General features: G+C 62.3%; 2 protein-coding genes across 2 annotated transcripts in view; one reads left to right on the plus strand and one right to left on the minus strand.

The window, feature by feature from the left end:
* Positions 1-22,616, plus strand: part of SND1 (staphylococcal nuclease and tudor domain containing 1) — a 72,697-nt gene that overhangs the window by 42,302 nt on the left and 7,779 nt on the right. The window contains exons 12-16 of the mRNA XM_082280091.1: positions 2,260-2,360; positions 6,169-6,279; positions 8,397-8,469; positions 9,191-9,332; positions 14,244-14,353. Of these exons, the coding sequence (XP_082136217.1) occupies positions 2,260-2,360; positions 6,169-6,279; positions 8,397-8,469; positions 9,191-9,332; positions 14,244-14,353 (537 nt within the window). The remainder of the gene's footprint in view (positions 1-2,259; positions 2,361-6,168; positions 6,280-8,396; positions 8,470-9,190; positions 9,333-14,243; positions 14,354-22,616) is intronic.
* On the minus strand, positions 20,470-22,431 carry LRRC4 (leucine rich repeat containing 4; the record flags this gene model as incomplete). Its single annotated transcript, XM_082279861.1, has 1 exon — positions 20,470-22,431. One exon carries the CDS (start codon positions 22,429-22,431, stop codon positions 20,470-20,472), a length of 1,962 nt encoding a protein of 653 aa, XP_082135987.1.

A 22,616-nucleotide genomic window follows, 5' to 3' on the forward strand; every position in this document is an offset into this window, starting at 1 on the left:
GGCCTTTCCCGGCTTTCCAGCCGCTTCCCTGCGTCTGGAGCGTTCCATGGGGTTGGTGTGATCCAAGGGTGGGATTCATGGAATCACGGAATGGTTCCACCCCTGCCATGGCAGGGACACCTCCCACTGTCCCACGCTGCTCCAGCCCCAATGTCCAGCCTGGCCTTGGCCACTGCCAGCGATCCAGGGGCAGCCCCAGCTGCTCTGGGCACCCTGTGCCAGGGCTCCACTTGGCCTTGTGGAACCTCATCCCATTGTTCTTGTCCCATGGATCCCATGGATCCACCCTGTCCGGATCCCTCTGTGGAGCCTTCCTGACCCTGGGTAGATCCAATGCAATGGGATACAGCAGGAAACAACCCGGGGCTTTCCTGCTGAGGGGTGACCCCATCCCATCCCATCCCATCCCATCCCATCCCATCCCATCCCATCCCATCCCATCCCATCCCAATCCCCCCTGACTCCTCCCCTCCTGATGACAATCCCGATCCCCCAGGATCCCCTGGGATCCCCGTCCCCCCCGGCTGTTCCGCTGCTGCCGCCGCTCCCCCACTCCCGGTGCTGCATCCCGAGCCAGGTGTTTCCCACGCCAGCCGCTCCCGAGCCAGACATCTCCAAAGCCCCGGAGCAGCTGAATTCCCAACCTGCCTCTCGGAGTAATCGGCGTCTCTTTTTCCCCTCCAGTGGTTCCGACGGGAGCTTTGCTGCGAGGAATCGCTGTAACCGTTCCCCTTAATTGGCTCTTTCCTGCCGGAGCCCCCTCTCTGTGCGGAAAAGCCTCGGCTCCGGCGCCCTGCCAGACGCTCCGGCCTTTTCTGCATTTTGATGTTGGTTTAATGAGTGATTTTTGGGATGAGCCGAGGGCTTGCAGGGGCTCAGGGCTGCTCCTGCCTCGCCTGTCTGGCTGCCTTTGGCTCAGCATGGCTCCGGCCGTGCGGAACGGGAACAGCAACAGGAACGGGAATGGGAAAAGTCCAGAGAGGCCAAGTGCAGCCCTGGGCGGCACCGGGATGTCCCCAAAGATCCCCACGTCACCCCCGTGTCACCCCCTGTCCCCCAGAGCCTCAGGCCATTCCAGCGGATACCGGGAGAGCATCAAGGATGGAGCTTCCCTGGAGAACAGAGGGATGGGATTGGGTGGGATTGGCACAGAAACGGCGCCTGTGGATGCGGGATGTGGTGCTGGGAACTGCTGGGGGCGATGCCTGGAGGAGAGAAGGCTCCAGGGAGAGCTGAGAGCCCCTTGCAGGGCCTAAAGGGGCTCCAGGAGAGCTGCAGAGGGGCTGGGGCCAAGGCATGGAGGGCCAGGAGGCAGGGAATGGCTTCCCAGTGCCAGAGGGCAGGGCTGGATGGGAGATTGGGAATTGGGAATTGCTGGCTGGGAGGGTGGGCAGGCCCTGGCCCAGGGTGCCCAGAGCAGCTGGGGCTGCCCCTGGATCCCTGGCAGTGGCCAAGGCCAGGCTGGACATTGGGGCTGGAGCAGCCTGGCACAGTGGGAGGTGTCCCTGCCATGGCAGGGCTGGCACTGGAGGGGCTCGGAGGTCCCTTCCCACCCAACCATTCCAGAATTCCCTGATCCCTGCACATCGCAGCTCGTCCCAGCCCTGGTGCAGTGGGAGGTGACGCATCCTGCAGGATCTGCTCCCGAGGTGTTCCCAGTCCCTGCTGTTCCCTGTCCCTGTCTGGGATCCTGGAGCAGTGGCAGCTTTGTCCCAGTCTCTCCCGGCACTGTCGGTGCCGCGGGGACCCCGCGGGATTCCAGGACAGCCCGGGCTGCTCCCTGCCCTGCCACAGCCCTTCCCATCCCGCCCAGGGACGCTGATTCCGGGTGACGGCCCTGGCGGAGCGGGAAGTGCTGCTCCCGTCCACCTGCCCTGCGGGAATGCTGTATCCATAACCCGGGAGGCGCCGAGGCCGGCAGCACCTCGGGATCCCCACGGAGCTCTGGGAACACCCGGCAGGTGCCGCGATCCCGGCTGGATCTTGTCCTGCCTGGGAGGCTCCTGGTTTAACGTGCCAGGAAACTCCGGTGGTGCCGGAATTGCTGGGAATCGGCTCTGTTCCCTGGGCATGGGGAAGTGGAGGGGCTGGAGATGGCAGTGGGAATGTGGGCACAGGGAGGATGGGATGAGGGGCTGGATGGCTGATTCCAGGGGATTTGGGCATGGAGAGGATGAGGATGAGGGCCTGGCTGGCCGATCCCGGGGATTTGGCGCTGGGGGCCGGGCGGTGCTGGCTCTGAGCCTGTCCCTGTTCCAGGTGAACGTTTCCGTGGATTACATTCGCCCTGCCAGCAGTGCCACCGAAACCGTCCCGGCCTTCTCGGAGCGCACCTGTGCCACCGTGTCCATCGGCGGAATGTGAGTCATCCCGAGGGATTGGGGGTTCCTGCCTCGAATTCCCACCTGGCATTCCCACCTGGCAGGGGCCTTGGCCTGGGATCAGCCTCCATTCCCGGCATCCCAGCACTGGGATTCTGTGGGATGCGTTGGGATGCCACTGCCTGGGACCCCCCGCACCTGCCTCCTCCCCGCTCCAGCAGTTTTGGGGGATATTGGGATGAGGCTCCCCCAGTCCGACTGCCTCGGGGGCGGCTTTGGAGGAGTCACCCCCACTGTGTATCCCGGGATGTCTGTCCTTCCCGAGGGACCCCCTCCCTGACTCCCTTCTCCATGAGAAGGTTTGGGAATGGGGAGAGTTCCAGGGCAGCCAGAACTGGGGCTTGTCCCCCTTGGGGCACGGGTGCCGCTGCCTCGGGCTCATCCCTGTGGATAGGCCGAGCCCTGGGCACTTCCCTGGATAGGCCAAGCCCCTGGCTCATCCCTGTGGATAGGCCGAGCCCCTGGCTCATCCCTGGATAGGCCGAGCCCCTGGCTCATCCCTGTGGATAGGCTGAGCCCCTGGCTCATCCCTGTGGATAGGCCGAGCCCCTGGCTCATCCCTGGATAGGCCGAGCCCCGGGCACTTCCCTGGATAGGCCGAGCCCCTGGCTCATCCCTGGATAGGCCGAGCCCCTGGCTCATCCCTGTGGATAGGCTGAGCCTCAGGCACATCCCTGGATAGGCCGAGCCCCTGGGCACTTCCCTGGATAGGCCGAGCCCCTGGCTCATCCCTGGATAGGCCGAGCCCCTGGCTCATCCCTGTGGATAGGCCGAGCCCCTGGCTCATCCCTGTGGATAGGCCGAGCCCCTGGCTCATCCCTGGATAGGCCGAGCCCCTGGCTCATCCCTGTGGATAGGCCGAGCCTCAGGCACATCCCTGGATAGGCCGAGCCCTGGGCACTTCCCTGGATAGGCCGAGCCCCGCGCTCATCCCTGGATAGGCCGAGCCCCTGGCTCATCCCTGTGGATAGGCCGAGCCTCGGGCTGGCAGCGGCTCCGGAGCTGCGTAGGGAGGATTTGTCATAGGCCCTTGGTTGCTTTCCCAGATTTTTTCCCGGTAGCAGCTATTTTGGAAAGCGCCCAAAGCGCTGCAGCGCTGCCTTTCCCTTCCCTGAGCCAGGGGCTGGGAGAGCTGCACTTCCCTTCCCTTCCCTTTCCTGAAAATCTGGGAGAGCAGGGTTTTCCTGCTCCTAATCCCAGGCCTGGGAGAGCTGCCCCGTGTTCCCGGGATGTTCCCAGCGGTGCCGGTGCCATTCCCGGCACTGCATCCCGGGATGCCGGGGGTGGAACAGAGCGGGGTCTGTGTCCCGGGGCCTTTGCCAGCCTGGGATGGAGCAGGGAATAAAGCCTGGCTTGTCCTCCTGGAGTGTCCGCCCGGCATCTGGGCTGGGCTGAGCCTGCTTGGAATTCCAGGCACGGTGGCACCGGGGCGGGAGCCAGGGCAGGAGCTGCAGCCCCGATCCCAGCTCCGGGCACTGGGGGGGCTGGAGCACAAACCCGGCTTCTCCCGCCTGATCCCTGCTCATATCCCAGCCTGGATCCCTGCCCGGATCCCTGCTCATCTCCCAGCCCCTATCCCTGCCCGCATCCTGCCTGTTTCCCTGCCTGGATCCCTGCATGCATCCCCTCTGGATCCCTGCATGCATCCCCTCTGGATCCCTGCATGCATCCCTGTCTATCCCTGCTCCTGTCATGGCCTGGACCCGGGATTCCTCTATCCCATCTCTCCCTTCCATTTCCTCCGTGTTTCGGGCCTGATCCCTGCCCCAGGAATGCTGCTGCATTCCGTAGCATCCCACAGCATCCTGCATTATCCTCGGAAAAAAAAGCTCCTAGAAATCCCAAACCCCACATTTCAGGAGCTCCCTGAGCTCTAATTCCAGGCGCAATTCCCGGTGGGAGCTGGGGGTCCCTTCGCTGGGGGCAGCGGGGCCGGATGCTGCAGTTCGGGATGATTTGGAGTTTGGGAGCTGGGATGAGTTTGGCACCCCTGATCCTGATCCCAATCCCGATCCCAGTCTGTGCTGGGCACTGGTTCTGGTGGGATGAAACCCCTCCAAAACTTCCTTGGGGAAAGGAGCTGCGGGAGGAGCTTAAAAATGGACATTTTTGGCTTGAAGTCCCCGAATTGGAATTTTCCAGCCTGAGGAGATTTTCCCCACCCTATTCCCAGTCTTTAATCTGGGATTTACTGGGGGATCCTTCCCTCCAGGCCGCAGCTCCGGCTCCATTCCAGAGCTTGCTTTGGAGGTGGGAATGGGGGGTGCCTCCCACTCCCCGGCTGGGATGAGGAGCAGGGAGTGGGGCTGGAGCAGGATCTGGAATCCATGGGCTGGAATTCCTTCTCCGAGCCGTTTCCCTGTCTCCCTGTTCCCTGCCCTCCTTCCTGCAGTGCTCCCACAGCTCTTCCCTGTGTGCCAGGATCAGTCCCAGTGGGAGTTCTGAGTCTTAAAACCTCTGAACCCCTATAGAATTTGGGCTTTTCCCAGAATTTCCAGTTCTGGCACTGGGAAGCAGCAGGATTTCATGTCTGGGAATGCTGGGAATGCTCCAGAGCATCCGGGCTCTCTGATGGCCCAGGGAGGGGACAAGGGGGACGCTTTTCCACACCCCATTCCAGGATTTCAGTGGGATGGGGAGTGGAATGTCTGGGATGGGGAGTGGGATGGGTTTGGGATGGGGAATGTCAGGGACCAGCAGGAGCCAGCCTGGCCCTTCCCTGGCCTCCCCCAGCTCCCGCTGCTTCCCAAGCAGCCAGAGGTGCCCATTCCTGGCGTTCCCATTCCCAGAGGTGCTCATTCTGGGGTTCCCGTTCCCAGGTGCCCATTCTGGGGTTCCCATTCTGGGGTTCCCATTCCTGGTGCTCAGCATTCCCAGCGCTGCCACAGCTGCTCCAGCTGCAGCGATTCCCTCTCTCGCCAATCCCCAATTTTTGGATTCCTCCCCCTGCTCCGAGACCTAATTTCAGCTCCCGGTGATGGATTTGCCCTTCCCCCTCCTCAGGAAGGGGCACGCCCAGGATTCGGGAAGGGATCAGTCCCTCCATCCTCTGGATAGATCCGCTTGTTTTGGGGATACAGAGGGAATTAGCGGTTACTGGAGGAGAATTAGGGATGCGCTGGCGAAGGAGAATTTGTGGATCTGTTTAAAGCAGTGGAATGTGAGGGATTCATCCCTGCCTTGCACCGGCCCCCCCTGCTGATCCCAGAAATCCCCGTTCACTGGGAGATGCTGCTCCAAGCCCCTTCCCGAGGGAATGGGGATTGGGGGGGGGGGGGAGGTCTCCCTGTCCAAGCCCCCCCAAACGGGTGCCCAGCTGCTTTCCCGGAAAAAAGTGGGATGATGGAATCAAGGACATTCCTGTGGTCTGGGGATGGTGCCCCCCGAGCTCCTGGATAAAAATGATGGAATTGGGAAATCCCAGAGGGCCTTCCCGTGGCCTGGGGATGCCGAGCCTGCTGGGTTTGGGGTGGGGGGAGTTTGGGGGAATTTTTGGGGTGGGGTTTTTGGGGCGCTGCTGGGAGGCTTCGGGTCCCCCATTGTGCCCAGAGACCTGGGATGTGTCACTCCGAGCCTTCCCTTGGGGTGGGGTGGGGTGGGGTGAGGTGGGATGGGGTGGGGTGGGGTGAGGTGGGATGGGGTGGGATGGGGTGGGATGGGGTGGGATGGGGTGGGGTGGGATGGGGTGGGGTGAGGTGGGATGGGGTGGGGTGGGATGGGGTGGGATGGGGTGGGGTGGGGGTGTCCCTGCCCCAGTTCCCACACCGATCCCGCCCTGTTCCTGCAGCAACATCGCGGAGGCGCTGGTCAGCAAAGGCCTGGCCACGGTGCTGCGCTACCGGCAGGACGATGACCAGCGCTCGGCGCACTACGATGAGCTGCTGGCGGCCGAGGCCCGGTGAGCGCTGGGGCTGGGGGCTCTGGGGGGCCTCAGGGACGGGTGGGGCTGTGCTGGCTCCCCCCGTCCTGTCCCTGTCCCCCCGTCCTGTCCCTGTCCCCCTGTCCTGTCCCTGTCCATCCGTCCATCCCTGTCCCCCTGTCCTGTTCCTGTCCATCCGTCCGTCCCTGTCCACCTGTCCTGTCCCTGTCCCCCTACCCCATCCCTGTGGCTCGAGGTGATTCCCAGCTCCATGTCCCCATCCCGCACAGAGCTCCCCATGTCCCTCTGTCCCATCCCGGCCACGTCCCCTGGGCATCTGTCTGTCCCCAGCTGTGTCCCAGGTACGTGGATCCAGCTGTGCACATTCCAGCTGTCCATGATCCTGGCACACCAGATCCAGCTGTGCACTGCCTGGCTCCCCACGGAGAGGATCCCATGGAGATCCCGTATCCCAGTGCCCCCATTCCCGCAGGGATCACCACTCCCACCTGTGGCAGTCCCCCAGCTGTCCCCATGTCCCTGTCCCTCATCCCATCTCCCGGTGGCTCCTGGAATGGCGATGGACACCTTTTCCTTTCCTTCCCTTCCCTTCCCTCCCCGGCCCCGCTCCCTCGGAGGCGGCTCCGTCACGGCTGAGCCCGGCGGGAATGGTGGGATCTCAGCTCCTCCTTGGCAGCAGATCCCGGCACGGTGCCGAGCGCCGGGAGCAGCAGCTTGGAGGGGGCTGCGGCGCCTTCCCGGGCAGGCCTGGCTCCTGCGGGAAAAGGCGGATCGATCCGGAGAGAGCTGCTCCCATTCCCGCCCAGCCGTGCCCGGGCGGTGGGCGGCCGGCAGATTGCTCAGAGGCTCCTTCCCAACGCCTGGAATGTGCCTTTTGGGAAGCCTGGCAGGAAGTCAGCAGCTCAGAGCTGCGGAGGGGGCACCGGGATACTGGGATGCAGGGCTGGCATGTGGCACCTGGAGTGGGATACAGGGCTGGGATGTGGCACCTGGAGAGGGATGCAGGGCTGGGATGTGGCACCTGGGGAGAGGGATGCAGGGCTGGCATGTGACACTGGGATACCAGGATACAGGGCTGGCATGTGGCACGTGGATATCAGGATACAGGGCTGGGATGTGGCACCTGGAGTGGGATACAGGGCTGGCATGTGGCACGAGGAGCGGGATACAGGGCTGGGATGTGGCACCTGGAGTGGGATACAGGGCTGGGATGTGGCACCTGGATACCAGGATACAGGGCTGGAATGTGGCACCTGGAGTGGGATGCAGGGCTGGGATGTGGCACCTGGAGCAGGATACAGGGCTGGGGTGTGGCACCTGGATACCAGGATACAGGGCTGGCATGTGGCACCTGGAGTGGGATGCAGGGCTGGGATGTGGCACCTGGAGCCGGAGCTGCGCTCCGGGGTTTGGGGTTCAGCCTGGATGTCCCCAGATGGAGGAGCTGGATCTTCCTACCCGATCCCGGAGCGGGGCCGGTGGTGGGGGTGGCTCATCCATGCTGGGAGCTGTGACACATCCCAAATCCATGATGGTGCTGGCACCCGGCAGAGGAGCCCCGACAGCTCACGGGGACGGTGCCAGGAGCAGCGGGAATGGGAGATTTGGGATGAGGTTGTGGGGCAGGACCCAGATCTCCCAGTGGAGCGAGGCCCGGAGCAGTTTGGGGGATTCCTTGAACATTCCCAGCTCTTCAGAGAGCCTGGAGTCGCATCCCAGACCGTTGGGCTCCGCTGGAATCCGGGCACGCTCCGGCCTTTCCCAACCCCCCATGGCAGACCCTGGGGCAGGAGGGGATGCTCCTGTGGGGACACGGAGCTCAGTGGCCTCATCCTGAGGCAACATCCCAGCCCTGCATCCCTGCACCAAGACAGGGATCAGGATCCGGGTCCAGCATCGGGCCTGGATCCGGCACCAAGTCCAGGTCTGGCATCAGATCCGGGTCCAGGACCAGTTTCACTGGAAGCATCCTGCTGGTTTTCCATCCGTTCCGTGCCCTCCTGTGCACCATTCCCCCATCCAGGCTCCTCTCGCCTCCCTGTTATCCATGGAAAGCCCTCTCTCCGTGACTGGGCTGACTCAGGCCCTTCCCGCTGCCGCAGGAGCTGATTCCCGGCGCTCCCTCTCTTTTCTAGGGCCATCAAGAATGGGAAGGGGCTGCACAGCAAGAAGGAGGTGCCGATCCACCGGGTCGCCGACATCTCTGGGGTAAGGATCCCCTCCGGCACGCGGGATGCGCGGGAATTCCGCGGGGGATAAAGCCCCATGCTACGCCGTTCATTCTGGGAGCTGCTGGGGGGCTTTTCCCTTTTTCCCTTGGATAAATAAACCCTGGACTTGCTCCACGGCCAGGTGGCCGGACACAACACAGGAATGCCGGTGGGAATCTGGGATTCCCCGGCTCTGCTGAGGGAATTTGGGGATCCCGACACCTCCCGGCAGAGCTCATTAAGTTTTCTTCCGTTAATAATTCCAAGGATTTGTAGGGAGCCCTTTGCTGCTGGGATGGGGAGGGGGAATCCTGGGAAAGGGGAGTCACGGGATGTTCCCTTAGGGATGGGGGAATGGACCCAGGCAGCTGCTCAGGGCTGTGCTTGGGATGGATTTTGGGATGGATTTGGGATTTTGGGATGGGTTTGGGGATGAATTTTGGATGTGTTTTGGGATGTATTTAGGATTTGTTTTGGGATGGATTTGGGATTTTTGGATGTATTTTGAGGCATGTTCTGAGATGTGTTTTGGGATATATTTGGGATTTGGAGATGGATTTGGGCTGTGTTTGGGGTGCACGGCCCATCCCGAGCTGGGAACGCTCAGCTCCGTGCCCAGATCCTGCATCCCAGCCGGCACAGGGGACAGGGAGCACCCGCTGCCCCCAGCCCCGGCACGCCGGGATTGCGGAGGGTCCCTGAGCTCCCGTTCTCCCCAGGACACGCAGAAGGCGAAGCAGTTCCTGCCGTTCCTGCAGCGCGCCGGCCGCTCCGAGGCCGTGGTGGAGTACGTGTTCAGTGGCTCCCGCCTGAAGCTCTTCCTGCCCAAGGAAACCTGCCTGATCACATTCCTGCTCGCAGGTGAGCCGGGACGCCGGGATCGGCGCCGCTGGAACGTCCCCCGGGCTGGCACGGGAACATTCCCCGGACTGGGGGGCTCGGGATGAAGGGTCCCAGTTAACGCTGGAGCTGCCCCAGGTTGGGCTGGGAGGGGTTGGGATTGGGATTGGGATTAGGATTGGGATTAGGATTAGGATTAGGATTGGGATTGGGATTGGGACTGGGATTAGGATTAGGATTAGGATTAGGATTAGGATTAGGATTGGGATTGGGATTAGGATTGGGATTGGGATTAGGATTAGGATTGGGATTGGGATTAGGATTGGGATTGGGATTGGGATTGGGATTGGGATTGGGATTAGGATTAGGATTGGGATTGGGATTGGGATTAGGATTGGGATTGGGATTGGGATTAGGATTGGGATTAGGATTGGGATTGGGATTGGGATTGGGATTAGGATTGGGATTAGGATTAGGATTGGGATTGGGATTAGGGTTAGGATTGGGATTAGGGTTGGGATTGGGATTAGGATTAGGATTAGGAAGGATGATTCCATCCCAAAAAACTTGGGAACTGGTGGGGAAGCACAAACTGGGGAGGAGGGAGGGAACACTGGGATGGGGATGGGATGGGATGAAGATGGAATAAAGATGAGGATCAGAATTAGAATGGGGATGAGGAAGAAGTCCATCGGTGTTTCAAGGATCCAGTCCCGGGATCAAACACCGGGAAAGGCAGAAGTGACTCCCACACAGGCAATGTTTATCCAGGGGGGAGCGAGGATGGAGTCAGGGAGTCTTTGTCCATCCCTTTGTCGATCCCAGAGTTGGGAACGTGTCCTGTCTCCCGCCCCCAGAGACACCGGCACCGGGATGGGCCTTTGGGAAGTGGGGGCTCCGTCCCTGCTCCCAGTGCTGCTCCCAGTCCAGCCAGGACCCTGGGATTACCAGGAATGGTGCCATGGGATCCCCCTCCCCCCCAGCCCCTCACATCCCAGAGCCTTTTCCTGTTGGTGCTCCGGCTGCTGCTGGATCCTGGAGCATCCCTGGACGTGGCTGGCCCCACCAGTGCCCCCCAGTGCCCCCCAGTGCCTCCATCCCTCTGGGAGTCATGGGAACGTCCCATCCCTGGAGCGCGAGCATTCCCAGCCCTGCTCCAAGCTGGCTCCTGCCCTCTGGAATTGTGTCCCAGACCCTCCCCTCTCCGTGTGCTCCGGCCCGTGAATATCCCGGGATCTGAGTTATCCACTGCCAAAGCCAGCAGGAAATGCTGGGAAAAGGTGGCTCCCTCCTCCTGGCCATGGGAATGTGGGAATTGCCGGGAGCGATGGAGCTCCCTGTGCTCGGGAGGAGGGATTGGGATCCACTGAAGTATTTCTGAGTGTGGGAGGTTGGCACCACCCCGGAATCCCAGTGCCCAGCACGGAGCCCGCGGGATCCATAGGGATTGGGATGGGCTGGGCTGGCACTGCCCTGGAGTCCCAGAGCCCACGGGATCCACAGGGAATGGGATCAGGGTCCCTATTCCATGGGATTCCCTGCTCCATGGGGGTCCCTGTCCCATGGTTCTCCTCTTTGGAGGTCCCTGCTCCATTGGGATTCCTGCTCCATCCTGCTCTGTTCCAGCAGGGATGGATTCCCAAGGCCATCCCATCCCATAGAACCCCACAGGCCATGATCCAGGCTTTTATTTTCCCGGACCTTCCAGACCTTCCGGCTTTTATTTTCCCTGTTTTCTATTGGATTTCTCCCCGGTGCCATTCCCAACCCTCCTCTGCCAAGCCAGGAATAGGATAAATATCCGCCTTTTATCAACGCCTGCCTTTTTTATGGATATCAAATGCAAATGAGCACCAGAAAGAGATGCCAAGTCCCTTAAAATGTGACTCCAGGGATGCTCCCGAGGGAGCTCATCCCGGCTTTCCAGCTAAAATAGATCCGTCGGAGCACTATAAATATGTGCAAATACAGGCGCCGGTTTAATCCCGAATTCCTCTCTCCCGGCAAAACTCGGGAGCCTGACGCCTTCCCGGAGCGGGGGCCGGGAGCGGGAGAATTCCCGAGGGATGAGGGGGCATCTGCGGGGATGTTGGAGTGCCCAAGTGGCTCCAAGGGGTCCCAAAATCCTCCCCAGGAGCAGCAGGATTGGGAGGTGGGGATGAGAGTCCGGAGTTTTTCCGTGTGAGCATTCCCGGCGTGGCGCTGTCCCAGTGCTGCGCCCGCCCGGATCCGGAGCGGATCCCGGAATTCCGGCCCTGCTCCCGCAGTTCCCGGGTGTCCCCTCCCTCCCGCTCACCTCCCTTGCTCCCAAAATCCATAAATCCTGAGGGAGATCGATCCCTGGCGCTCGGCCCCGGCACAGCCGATCCCTGCCCGGAGCCATCCCAGGTCCCGGTGCCGGCTGCGGCTCTGGCCCTGCAAGGGAACGAAGCTGCTTAAGTCCTTGGAATCAAGGCTGTGGGGGTCCTTGCTCCAAGGGATTTTCCCTGGAAAGATCTGTTCTGTCTGTCCCCACTGATGGCCGGGGAGGAATTCCTCCTGGAGTCCTGGTGCAGAATCCTCCAGGGCTGCTGTGGGATACTCTGGGATGCTGCGGAATGCCCCAGGAGGCCTTGGGGTGCTGCAGGATATCCCAGGGCTGCTGTGGGATACCCAGGGATGCTCTGGAATGTCCGTGGGATGCTGAGGGATGCCCTGGGGCGCTGCTGGGTTCCCCGGGATGCCGCAGGATACCCTGCGATGCTGTGGAATTGCTGCCCCCGTCCCTCGGGGGCCGATTCCGGGATGGGAGCAGCCCCACAGCCGCCCCCTCCACGCCGGCCCCGGCTCGGCGGGATTGCGCTGGAATTCTGTGGGAAGCCCGGGGGAGCGCGGTGGCTGCAGCACTTGCAGCCGCATCCCTCATTAATCCGTCACGGCTTCCCGGGAAGCGCGGCGCAGCCCGGATTCGGGATTAGCTGCTATTTTTAAAGCGCTGGAGAACTTTCCCGGGTGCCAAGCCCCCCCTCCCCTCTCCCGCCAGCATTCCCGGGGGGATGAGCGCACCCAGCCCGGCCTTTGGAGCTTTCCCTTTTCCAGAACCTTCCCTCAGGTGGCTTTGGGAAGCGTCAGAGGCCGGAGAGGATCCGGAGCAGGATCCCGGCACGGAGGAGCCGGGAGCTGGCTGAGTCTGAGCATTCCGGAGCTTCCTTGGCTCTTCCCTTGCTGTTTTGAGGGAAAAAATTCCATTGTGGTCTGTGAGCCCTCCCGGCCCCTTCCGCGGAGGAGGAAGGGCAGCTCCAGCTCCTCATTCCCGTTCCCAGTGCAGCGCTGGAGAAATTTGGGATCAGCGCTGGGCTGGAGTCAGAGCCAGGGTTGGGATCAGAGCCATGCCAGACCCCACCCGGTGCTGGAGGGAGGATCCCGGGGTGATCCCAGATTTTTGGGGGGCCTGATGGTTCCAGCTCATTAACAAAGATCCCGGGATTTCCTGCTCCCCATCCCACATTCTGCTGTGTTTCCCAGAAATCCCCCTTTTTCCAGAAATCCCCTTTTTCCAGAAATCCCCCTTCCCTATTTTTGGGGATGGAGGACGTTGGTGCCGTGAAGGGCAGGGACAGGGCTGGGAAGCTCCTGCCGGATTCCCTGGAAATGGCGTCCCTTGGAGGCAGCACGGCCTGGGAATGGGGACTGGGATGGGGAAGCAACAGGGACAGGGACAGGGATGGGGATGGGGATGGGGATGAGGATGAGGAAGGAGCGGGCGGCTCTGGGCAGGATCTGTGTCCTCGTGTCCCTGGGTGTCGGTGACACTGACGTGGCCCTGGGGATGTGGCACCTCCTCACTTGTGGCTCAGCTCAGAGCTGCAATCCCCGGCACTTCATTCATTATGCAAATTATGTAAATGATCATTAATAATGCAGGACTTCCCCGTGCTCCGAGCAGGGCAGGGGATCCCGGGGCAGCAGGAGAAGGAGGCAGGGGAGGGGCTGTGACTGGGCGGCCTGGATGGGGGGCCTGGATGTGTCCCCGTGTCCCCATCCCTGTTTGTCCCCGTGTCCCCATCCCTGTTTGTCCCCGTGTCCCCATCCCAGTTTGTCCCCGTGTCCCCATCCCTGTTTATCCCCGTGTCCCCATCCCTGTTTGTCCCCGTGTCCCCATCCCTGCTGGGCCTGGCCTCTCCCACGGCGGCGCCACCCCTGGATCCTCCCGGAGCTCCCCGTATCCCACTTGTTCCCAGTGTCCCCTTCCCTCCCAGACCCTTCCCAGGTCCCATTCCCAGCTGCCATTCTTGGGTGCCATTCCCAGGGGTGCCATTCTTGGGTCCCATTCCCAAGTCCTATTCCCAGGTTCCATTCCCAGGTCCCCATTCCCAGGTCCCCATTCCCAGGTCCCCATTCCCAGGTCCCATTCCCAGGTCCCATTCCCAGGTTACCGTTCCCGGGTGCCATTCCCAGGTCCCATTCCCAGGTCCCATTCCCAGGGTCCCATTCCCAGGTGCCATTCCCAGGTCCCATTCCCAGGTCCCATTCCCAGGTCCCCATTCCCAGGTCCAATTCCCAGGTTACCGTTCCCGGGTGCCATTCCCAGGTCCCATTCCCAGGTCCCCATTCCCAGGTCCCATTCCCAGGTTACCGTTCCCGGGTGCCATTCCCAGGTCCCATTCCCAGGTCCCATTCCCAGGTCCCCATTCCCAGGTGCCATTCCCAGGTCCCCATTCCCAGGTCCCCATTCCCAGGTCCCATTCCCAGGTTACCGTTCCCGGGTGCCATTCCCAGGCCCCATTCCCAGGTCCCATTCCCAGGGTCCCATTCCCAGGTGCCATTCCCAGGTCCCCATTCCCAGGTGCCATTTCCAGGCCCCATTCCCAGGTCCCACTCCCAGGTCCCATTCCCAGGTTACCGTTCCCAGGTGCCATTCCCAGGCCCTGACGGTGCCCGGTTTTCCTGCAGGGATCGAGTGCCCGCGGGGCGCCCGGAACGCGCCGGGGCTGGCGCAGGAGGGGGAGCCCTTCAGCGAGGAGGCCACGCTCTTCACCAAGGAGCTGGTGCTGCAGCGGGAGGTACGGCCGGAGCCACGGCATCCAGGGGATCCGGGGGGTCTGCTGGATCCAGGGGGATCTGAGGGCAGCGGCTGTGAGGGAATGGAGGGTGCGGCGATACCCAGAGATCCCGGGAATACTGAGGGATCCTGGGGATACTGAGAGACCCTGGGGATACCAGGAGTGTCCTGTGGGATATGGAGATGTCCCAAGTGATTCTGAGAGATTCTGGGGATACCGAGAGATCCCAGGCATGCTGAGAGTATCCTGTGGGATATGGAGAGATCCCAGGGATAGTGAGAGATCCCAGGGATACCGAGAGTATCCTGTGGCATATGGAGAGGTCCTGGGTGTTTCTGAGAGATCCACGGTGCCACCAGCAGATCCCAGGTGATTCCAGGAGATCCCAGGGGATACTGAGGCCTGGGCAGATGCAGGATGGATGTGGGGTGGATTTGGGGTTGGATGCAGGATGGATGTGGAGTTGGATTCCGGATGGATCCCCACGTTTGAACCTGTTCCCGTTAACGTCTCCTGATATTAAAATTCCCTGGAACTCCTGCGATTTCCCTGATTGCAGCTCCGGAGCTCAGGGCCCATTTTGGGTAATTATTCCGTGATTCACTATTCCAAGGCGGATCCAAATCCCCCCCGGCTGTCATGGCCCCCCTGAGCCAAAACTCAGGGATTGGTGCTCCCATCCAGATGTTGGTGCAGATGTGGCCGTGGACAGGGATGGGATTTGTGGATCCAGATGGGGTTTATGGATCTAGATGGGATTTACAGATCCAGATGGGATTTGTGGATCCAGATAGGATTTGTGGATCCAGATGGGGTTTATGGATCCAGATGGGATTTGTGGATCCAGATGGGATTTGTGGATCCAAATGGGATTTGTGGATCCAGATGGGGTTTATGGATCCAGATGGGATTTACGGATCCAGCTGTCCCATGGCGTCAGACACAGTCAATGCAGATGTGAGCACAGCTGTGGTTGTGTGCGTGGATCCAGATGTGGACAGGGATGCAGATGTGGCTGCAGATCCAGATGTGGGCAGGGATGCAGATGTGGCTGCAGATCCAAATGTGGGCGTGGTGACAGTGGTGGCCCTGGATGCAGATGTGGGCGTGGATCCAGATGTTGCCATGGGTGCGGATGCGGTGGGCACGGGTGCAGCTGTGGCTGTGGATCCAGATGTGGCAGCAGCTGCAGGCCGGTGGTGCCGGCTGTGGGGACACTGGGGCACAGGGACACGGGAATGCAGGGACACGGGGACGCTGCAGTCGTCCCGCTCCCTGCTCAGCATCCTGCGCTGCCGGGAATTGCTGACCCGCGTCCCGAGGGCTTCGCTCCGCTGCCTCGGCACATTCCGGAGGCTCCGCGCTGCACCTGCCCGGGAATGTCGTGGCGGGGAGGCCAGATGGAAGCGGAGCTGCTTCCCAGGAATGCCGTGGCAGGGAGGGAGGACATGTGGGAGCAGGGACGCTTCCCGGGAATGTCGTGGTGGGGAGGCTGTGGGAAGATGGGATGCTGCCCGGGAACGTGGCGTGGCAGTGGGGAGGCCGCGTGGAGTTTGGGATGTGGGGCAGGAATTGGGGGTGCGGGGCAGGAATGCTGTGCCAGGGAGGCTGCGGGAATCCAGGGTGCTGCCCCGGCCAATTCCCGGCTCCGGCCCCGGGTCCCGGCGCGGGTGCCCGCGGTTCCCACGGTGGCCCCAGCCGCGTTCCCGCCGGCAGCCGGATCCCTGCCACCCCCACAGCCGTGGGATATTTTTATCCGGCGGCTCCGGCTGCTGCTGACTCACGGGCCCGGAGCCGCCGCTGCCGATCCGGCCCCGGAGCGTGGGGAGCAGGAGGGTGCCGGGATGCTCCGGCGGGATTGCGGCTCCGCAGAGCCCAGGAAGGGCCCAGGGGACCCCCGGGTGCCCCTCGGCTCCTCCGCAGCCGCCCCTATCCCGGCAGGAGCCGCTGATCCTCCGGGAACACCGGGAAACTGCCCCGGCCCCCCCACATTTCCCAGTGATTTTTGTCCACTGGAGCTGCGAGTTCCCAGTCAGTCAACCCTGCCCTGATCCCAACCTTGATCCCAGCCTGATCCCAACCCCATTCCCAGCCCTGATCCCAGCCTGGTCCCAACGCTGATCCCAACCCCAGTTCCGATGCTGATCCAAGCTCCCATCCCAACTCCAATCCCAGCTCTGATCCCAGGGTCAATCCCACCACTGATCCCAACCCCAATCCCAGGGACAATCCCAATCCCACAGCCAATCCCAATGCTGATCCCAACCCCAATCCCGACACCGATCCCAACACAAATCCCAATCCTCATCCCAGGGCCGATCCCAGCCCTGTGCTTGGAGCATCCTCTGTGTCCTGCTGCATCCCACCCCCATCCCATCCCACCCCATCCCACCCCACCCTATCCCATCCCATCCCATCCCATCCCATCCCATCCCATCCCATCCCATCCCATCCCGCTCCCTCGAAGCCGCCGATGCCGGCGGGGCACCAGGAGAACTCCAAATCCTGCTGCCATGGGGACTTCCACGACATTCCCTAAAAATCCCTGGGTTTAGTTTGTCAGTATTTGCCTTTTCCCGCATCCCAGGGGCCGATTCCTGCCCTGCTCCGAAGGAATCATTCCAGGGAAGGACCTGGGGGTGCTACGGGGCTGCCGGGGGGATCGTCCTTAATGAGCTGGACAGGATGGAATTCCTGGAAGTGGGAGCTGGGGGGTGTCCAGAACCCGTGGGGGAGGGGATGGGATGGGATGGGATGGGATGGGATGGGATGAGGATGAGGATGGGATGGGATGGGATGGGATGGGATGGGATGGGATGGGATGGGATGGGATGGGATGGGATGAGGATGAGGATGAGGATGGAATGGGATGGGATGGGATGGGATGGGATGGGATGGGATGGGATGGGATGAGGATGAGGATGGGATGAGGATGAGGATGAGGATGAGGATGAGGATGGGATGAGGATGGGATGAGGATGAGGATGGGATGGGATGAGGATGAGGATGGGATGGGATGAGGATGGGATGAGGATGAGGATGGGATGGGATGGGATGAGGATGAGATGAGGATGAGGATGAGGATGAGGATGAGGATGAGAATGAGGATGAGGATGGGATGGGATGGGATGAGGATGAGGATGAGGATGAGGATGGAATGGGATGAGGATGAGGATGAGGATGAGGATGAGGATGAGGATGAGGATGAGGGTGGGGATGGGATGAGGATGATGAACTGAGCTGCTCTAATTTTGGGCTAAATTAGTGCCAATAAAATCCATAAATCCCTCCAGCCCATTGCAGCATTCCCAGGAATTTTGGGATCAATCCTGGCTGTCCCCAGTGCAGGGAGGAGGGGGGGGAGCACAGCCAGGCCAGGGGGTTCAGGCCCCAGGAGCAGCAGGAGGAGGTGTTGGCAGTCCCAGATCCGCCTGTGTGGGAAAGCTTGGGAATTAAGGGAAAAGCAGGAATGTGCTTTGGGGAAAAGCTGACCCGGATTCACCAGAAAGAGCAAAATCCCCAAAAAACCCCCAAATCCCAACACTGAACCCCGACAGCGCCGTGGTGACTGCGGGGAGGGGCGGAGGTGGCACCTTGGGGACAGTGGTGCCATCGAGGGTCCCCGTGTCCCCACTGCTGGCCCACGGGACACCCTGTGACCCTGTCCCTGTGTCCCTCTGTCCATGTGTCCCTGTGTCCCTGTCCCTGTGTCCCTGTGTCCCTGTCCCTGTGTCCCTGTCCCTGTCCCTGTGACCCTGTCCCTGTGACCCTGTCCCTGTGTCCCTGTGTCCCCGTGTCCCCATGTCCCTGTGCCCCTGTGCCCCTCTGTCCCTCTGTCCTTGTGCCCCTCTGTCCCTGTGTCCCTGTGCCCCCGTGTCCCTGTGCCCCCGTGTCCCTGTGTCCCTGCGCCCCCACAGAGGGGTGTCCCTTGTCCCCAGCACCGGGGACACCCCATGTCCTGGTGGTGGCACCCAGCGTCCAGACTGGGGGTCCCGGTGTCCTGTCACAGTGCCGGGGGTGCCAATGTCCCCACACAGCTGAGGGTCCTGCTGTCCCCTCCAGGTGTCCCCATCCCACGGGATGGGGGATCCCGGTGTCCCCTCGGACTCACAGGGCGCAGTGTCCGGGCACAGCGTCCCAGTGTCCCCACAGGCCTGAGGGTCCCGCTGTCCCCCCGCCCCTCCCGGGCACTGAGCCCAGTCCCTCCTCCCTCCAATCCCAATTGCAGCCGGGAACCCCCAACCTGGGGGGTGACCCCCAACCCCCCCAGCCCCAGGCGGGGGTCCCGCTGTGCCCCCCCTGCCAGTGCCCTCCAGCCCCTGTCACCCCCCGATTCTCGTCACCCCCCAGTGTCACCCCCCATTCCCGTCACCCCAATGTCACCCCTAATTCTTGTGTCTCCCCCCCCGATTCTTGTCCCCCCCGGTGTCACCCCGCGGTCCCCTCGCCCCCTCCCCTCCTCCACCCTCTCCCTCCATCTCCTTCCCCGCTCCGCGGTTTTTCCAAAGCTTTTCCTGCTGAGAGGACAAAAAGCCCCTTTCAGGCTGGCGGGGGGCCCCCCCGCGCCCCCCCCCGTTTAACCCCTCGGGCACTCGGCGTTACAAATTTGGAACAATATTTATTAAAATACAAAAATACACTTGTTTTTTTTTTTGTTGGATTCACGGTACAGTCGGATCCTTCCGGCGTTTACAGCCCGAGAGGGAACTTCTGCATCTCCTTCCCGCCTTCCGCCCCCCCCCCGGACACCCCCAAAACCAAAATTTCAGCTCAGCTTTGCCCCTCCCCGCCCCCCTCCGAGAACATTTTTAAAGCTAAAACGAGAAATTAAAGTAATTCCAGCGCCCGAGCAACCGGGGGAGGGGCCCCCCCTCGCTGCTGTCCGACCCCCCCCGTTCCCCCCATGCCCTCGGGACCCCCACGAGGCACTCGAGGTCCCCACCGGGACCCCCCCGGCGCCACCTCCGATGCTGGTGGCCCCCCCATTGTCACCTCCCCCCCCCCCCGAGCCCTTGATTTCTCCCAGCCCCCCCCGTTCCATGAGCAGCCCTTGGGGGGGTGTCCCCCCCCTCCCGGGGAAGGGGGGGTGTTCCCCACGCCCCCCCCCCCCCCAAATAAAAGGACTAAAAATGCCATTTTTAGCGAAGGTGGTTACAATCATTCGTCAGGTCTCCCGTGGGGGCCCCCCCAGCCCCCCAGGAGCCGTAGCCCTGTGCCGGGGGGGCCCGGGGGGGTGACAAACACCGTGGGAAAGGGGGTGCAGAGCAAAGCGGGGGGGCACCGCTCTCGCCCCCCCCCAAATTCCCCCCCAAACCACCCCCCCCCCGGAGCTTGCGGGGTTTTTCCCCTTCCCGTGGGTTTTTGAGGAATTTTTTGCATGAATACATTGCAGACGTCCATCCCCAGCCCTCAGGCTGCGCCCCCCCGCCCCCCCCGAACCCCCCATCCCCCCAAAATCCGTTCCTTTATTGCATTGGGAAGGTCTTGGCGCAGGGCCGAGATCCCACTCCGGTGACGCCGGAGCTGCCGGCGCGCGGCCAAGGGCAGCGCCGCGGGGTGGGGGGGCCGACCTCACCCCCCCCCCCCCAAAATAACCCCCAAAACCACCCCGAACCCCCCCAAACCCCACCCCGACAGCTCCTGCCACCGCTCCGGCGTCCCCCGCGTCCCCCCGCGCCACGGCACCGCCGCTCGTCCCCGAGCACGGGGATTTTTCCTCTCATTACCGATTTGTGTTCCTCTGTTTCTCCTGGTTTGTTTTTTTTTTTTTTTTGTGTTTAAATAGAACCTGCGAGTTAGAAAATAGTGGTTTTTTTGTAGGAGTTTTGGGTGGGTTTCGTTAAATTTTAATAGAATCTGCTGCTCTTCTCGGCCCCGAGGTTGGCTATAGAAGCATGTACACGAAAAAGAGTCTCTCCCCCCCCTGTACAAAAGTTGTGTCTATTATTGAGGAATTCTCCTGGTTTTCCTTAGTACTGAGGAATTCTCCTGGGTTTCCTTCTTTTTGGAGTTCTGCTTTTGTGCATCTATTGCGTTTATAATAATTCGGGGCCGGGGTTGGTGGGGGGGGGGGACGACGACCCAAAAAAAAGCAGGGAAAAGCCCCCAAAAAAGAGTCATATCTGGGTTTCCTGAACTTTCTCCTTGGGGTGGGTCTGGATTAAATAGGGGTCGGTCAGGGTGGTCCCGGGGGGGTGCAGGGAGTTGCCCAGAGCGTTCTCTGTCCAGTGGGCGCCGTGTCCGGCCTTGTAGGTGTTGTAGTTGAGGTGCTCGTGGATGTTGGGCAGCACCACGGCCCCCTCCCCCGCCCCGCCGGCCGGGGCGGCCGCGGGCGTGGCCGCGGTGGCCGGCGCGATGTCCTCGTCCACCTGGATGATCTCCACGGTGCGGGCGGCGGTGACGGTGCTGCGCTGCTGGTGGCGCTTGCGGAGCTTGTAGAAGACGATGAGCATGGCGGCGGCCAGCAGCGTCACGGCCACGAAGCAGCCGATGATGATCTTGGTGGTCTTCATCACCTCGTCCAGGCTGGTCTGCAGCTTGTCGCCGGCGTCGGCCGTGGGCACGGCCACCTGCTTGGGCGGGCGCGTGGTCTGCACCAGCACGGTGGTGGTGGTGGTGTAGGCCGGCTGGTAGCCCGTCGAGGTGGTGGGCACGGGCTTGGTGAACTTGGGGGACACGTCCTCGGGGGAGATCTCGGTGGTCTCCACCGTGACGGTGGTGAAGAAGCTGTAGTTGGAGGTGTTGAGCTCGGCCGTGCTGACGTTGAGGAAGGCCGAGGCATTGGAGTTGCCGGCCACGTTGGTCACCATGCAGGTGTAGAGGCCGGTGTCGGTCAGCAGCACGTGCGAGAAGTTGAGGGTGCCGTCGTTGAGCACGGACAGGCGCGGGTGGCTCGAGGCGTGGCTCAGCACCGTCCCGTTGGGCAGCAGCCACCGCACCGAGGACATGGAGGGCGTCCGGCACCGCAGCTCGGCCACGCGCCCCTCCGAGATGTTGAGGTCCGCGGGCGCGTCCATGATGAAGGGTGCCGAGCACTGGAAGGAGGTCTGGTCCACCTCCACCAGGAAGCGGCCCCGCATGTGCAGCGGGGCGTGGCAGCGGCCGCAGCAGGTGGAGTTGGTGGGGATGTACTCCCGCAGCCACCACGACAGCCAGAGGATGTCGCAGTCGCAGTCCCAGGGGTTGTGGTGCAGGTGCAGCTCCACCAGGTAGCGCAGCGGGGCGAACAGGTCATGGGGCAGGGACGACAGGTTGTTGTGGGCCAGGTTGAGCTCCACCAGCGCCGTCAGGTCATCGAAGGCGTTGCGCTCGATCAGGTTGATCTGTGAGTTCATAATCCAGAGCTTTTTGAGGGATTTGAGCCCGTGGAAGGAGCCCGGTTTGATCTCGGGGAAGTTGTTGCCCGACATCTCCAGCTCCTCCAGGCCCACCAAGGGCGTCAGGTTGGGCATGTCCTTAATGTTGCACATCCCCAGGTTGAGGTACTTGAGGTTGTACAAGCCCTCGAAGGCGCCCTCGGAGATGTACTCGAGCTTCTTGAGCTCGCCCAGGTCGAGGCGCATGAGGGAGGGCACGCGGTTGAAGGCGTAGCTGGGGATGCTCTCGATGGGGTTGTTGCGCAGCCACAGCTCCCGCAGCTTGGACAGGTACTCGAAGGCCCCGCTGGGGATCACCGTGAGCCAGTTGTCGAAGAGCTCCAGGGTGTTGAGGCTGGCCAGGCCGTTGAAGGCGCCCACCTCGATCTGCCGGATGGCGTTCCTGCCCAGCTGCAGCACCTCCAGGTGGTGCAGGTGGCGGAACGTGTCCGCCTGGATCATCTGGATGTTGTTCTCCATGAGGTTGAGATAGCGGGTGTTGGAGGGGATGCCGGGGGGCACCTCGGCCAGGCCGCGGCGGGTGCAGACCACCTTGCTGAACTGGTTACTGCAGGAGCACACGGAGGGGCAGCTCTGGGGGCCTGGGGAGGCGGTGGCCGCGGCCAGGAGCCAGGCGTGGAGGGTCAGGGAGGCGGCCAGGAGCCCCGGCCAGGTGCGGTGGCGGCGGAGGTGGTGCACAGTTACCTGCCACAAGAGCTTCATGGTGTGGCACGTTCATCATTCACCATCGTCTGGGGATGGCGGCGAGAACAGGAGAACGGGCTCGGGGCCCCCCCCCTCTCCCGGCTCCCACGAGCTGGGGGGCCCGGCTGGCCGGAGGGGGGGGTCGGGGTGCTGGGGTCGGGGGGGGCTGAGGGGGGGGGCTCCGAGGGGAGCGGGGGGGAGAG

This window comes from Coloeus monedula (assembly GCF_965178545.1).
Source record: "Coloeus monedula genome assembly, chromosome: 4".
Lineage (NCBI taxonomy): Eukaryota > Metazoa > Chordata > Aves > Passeriformes > Corvidae > Coloeus > Coloeus monedula.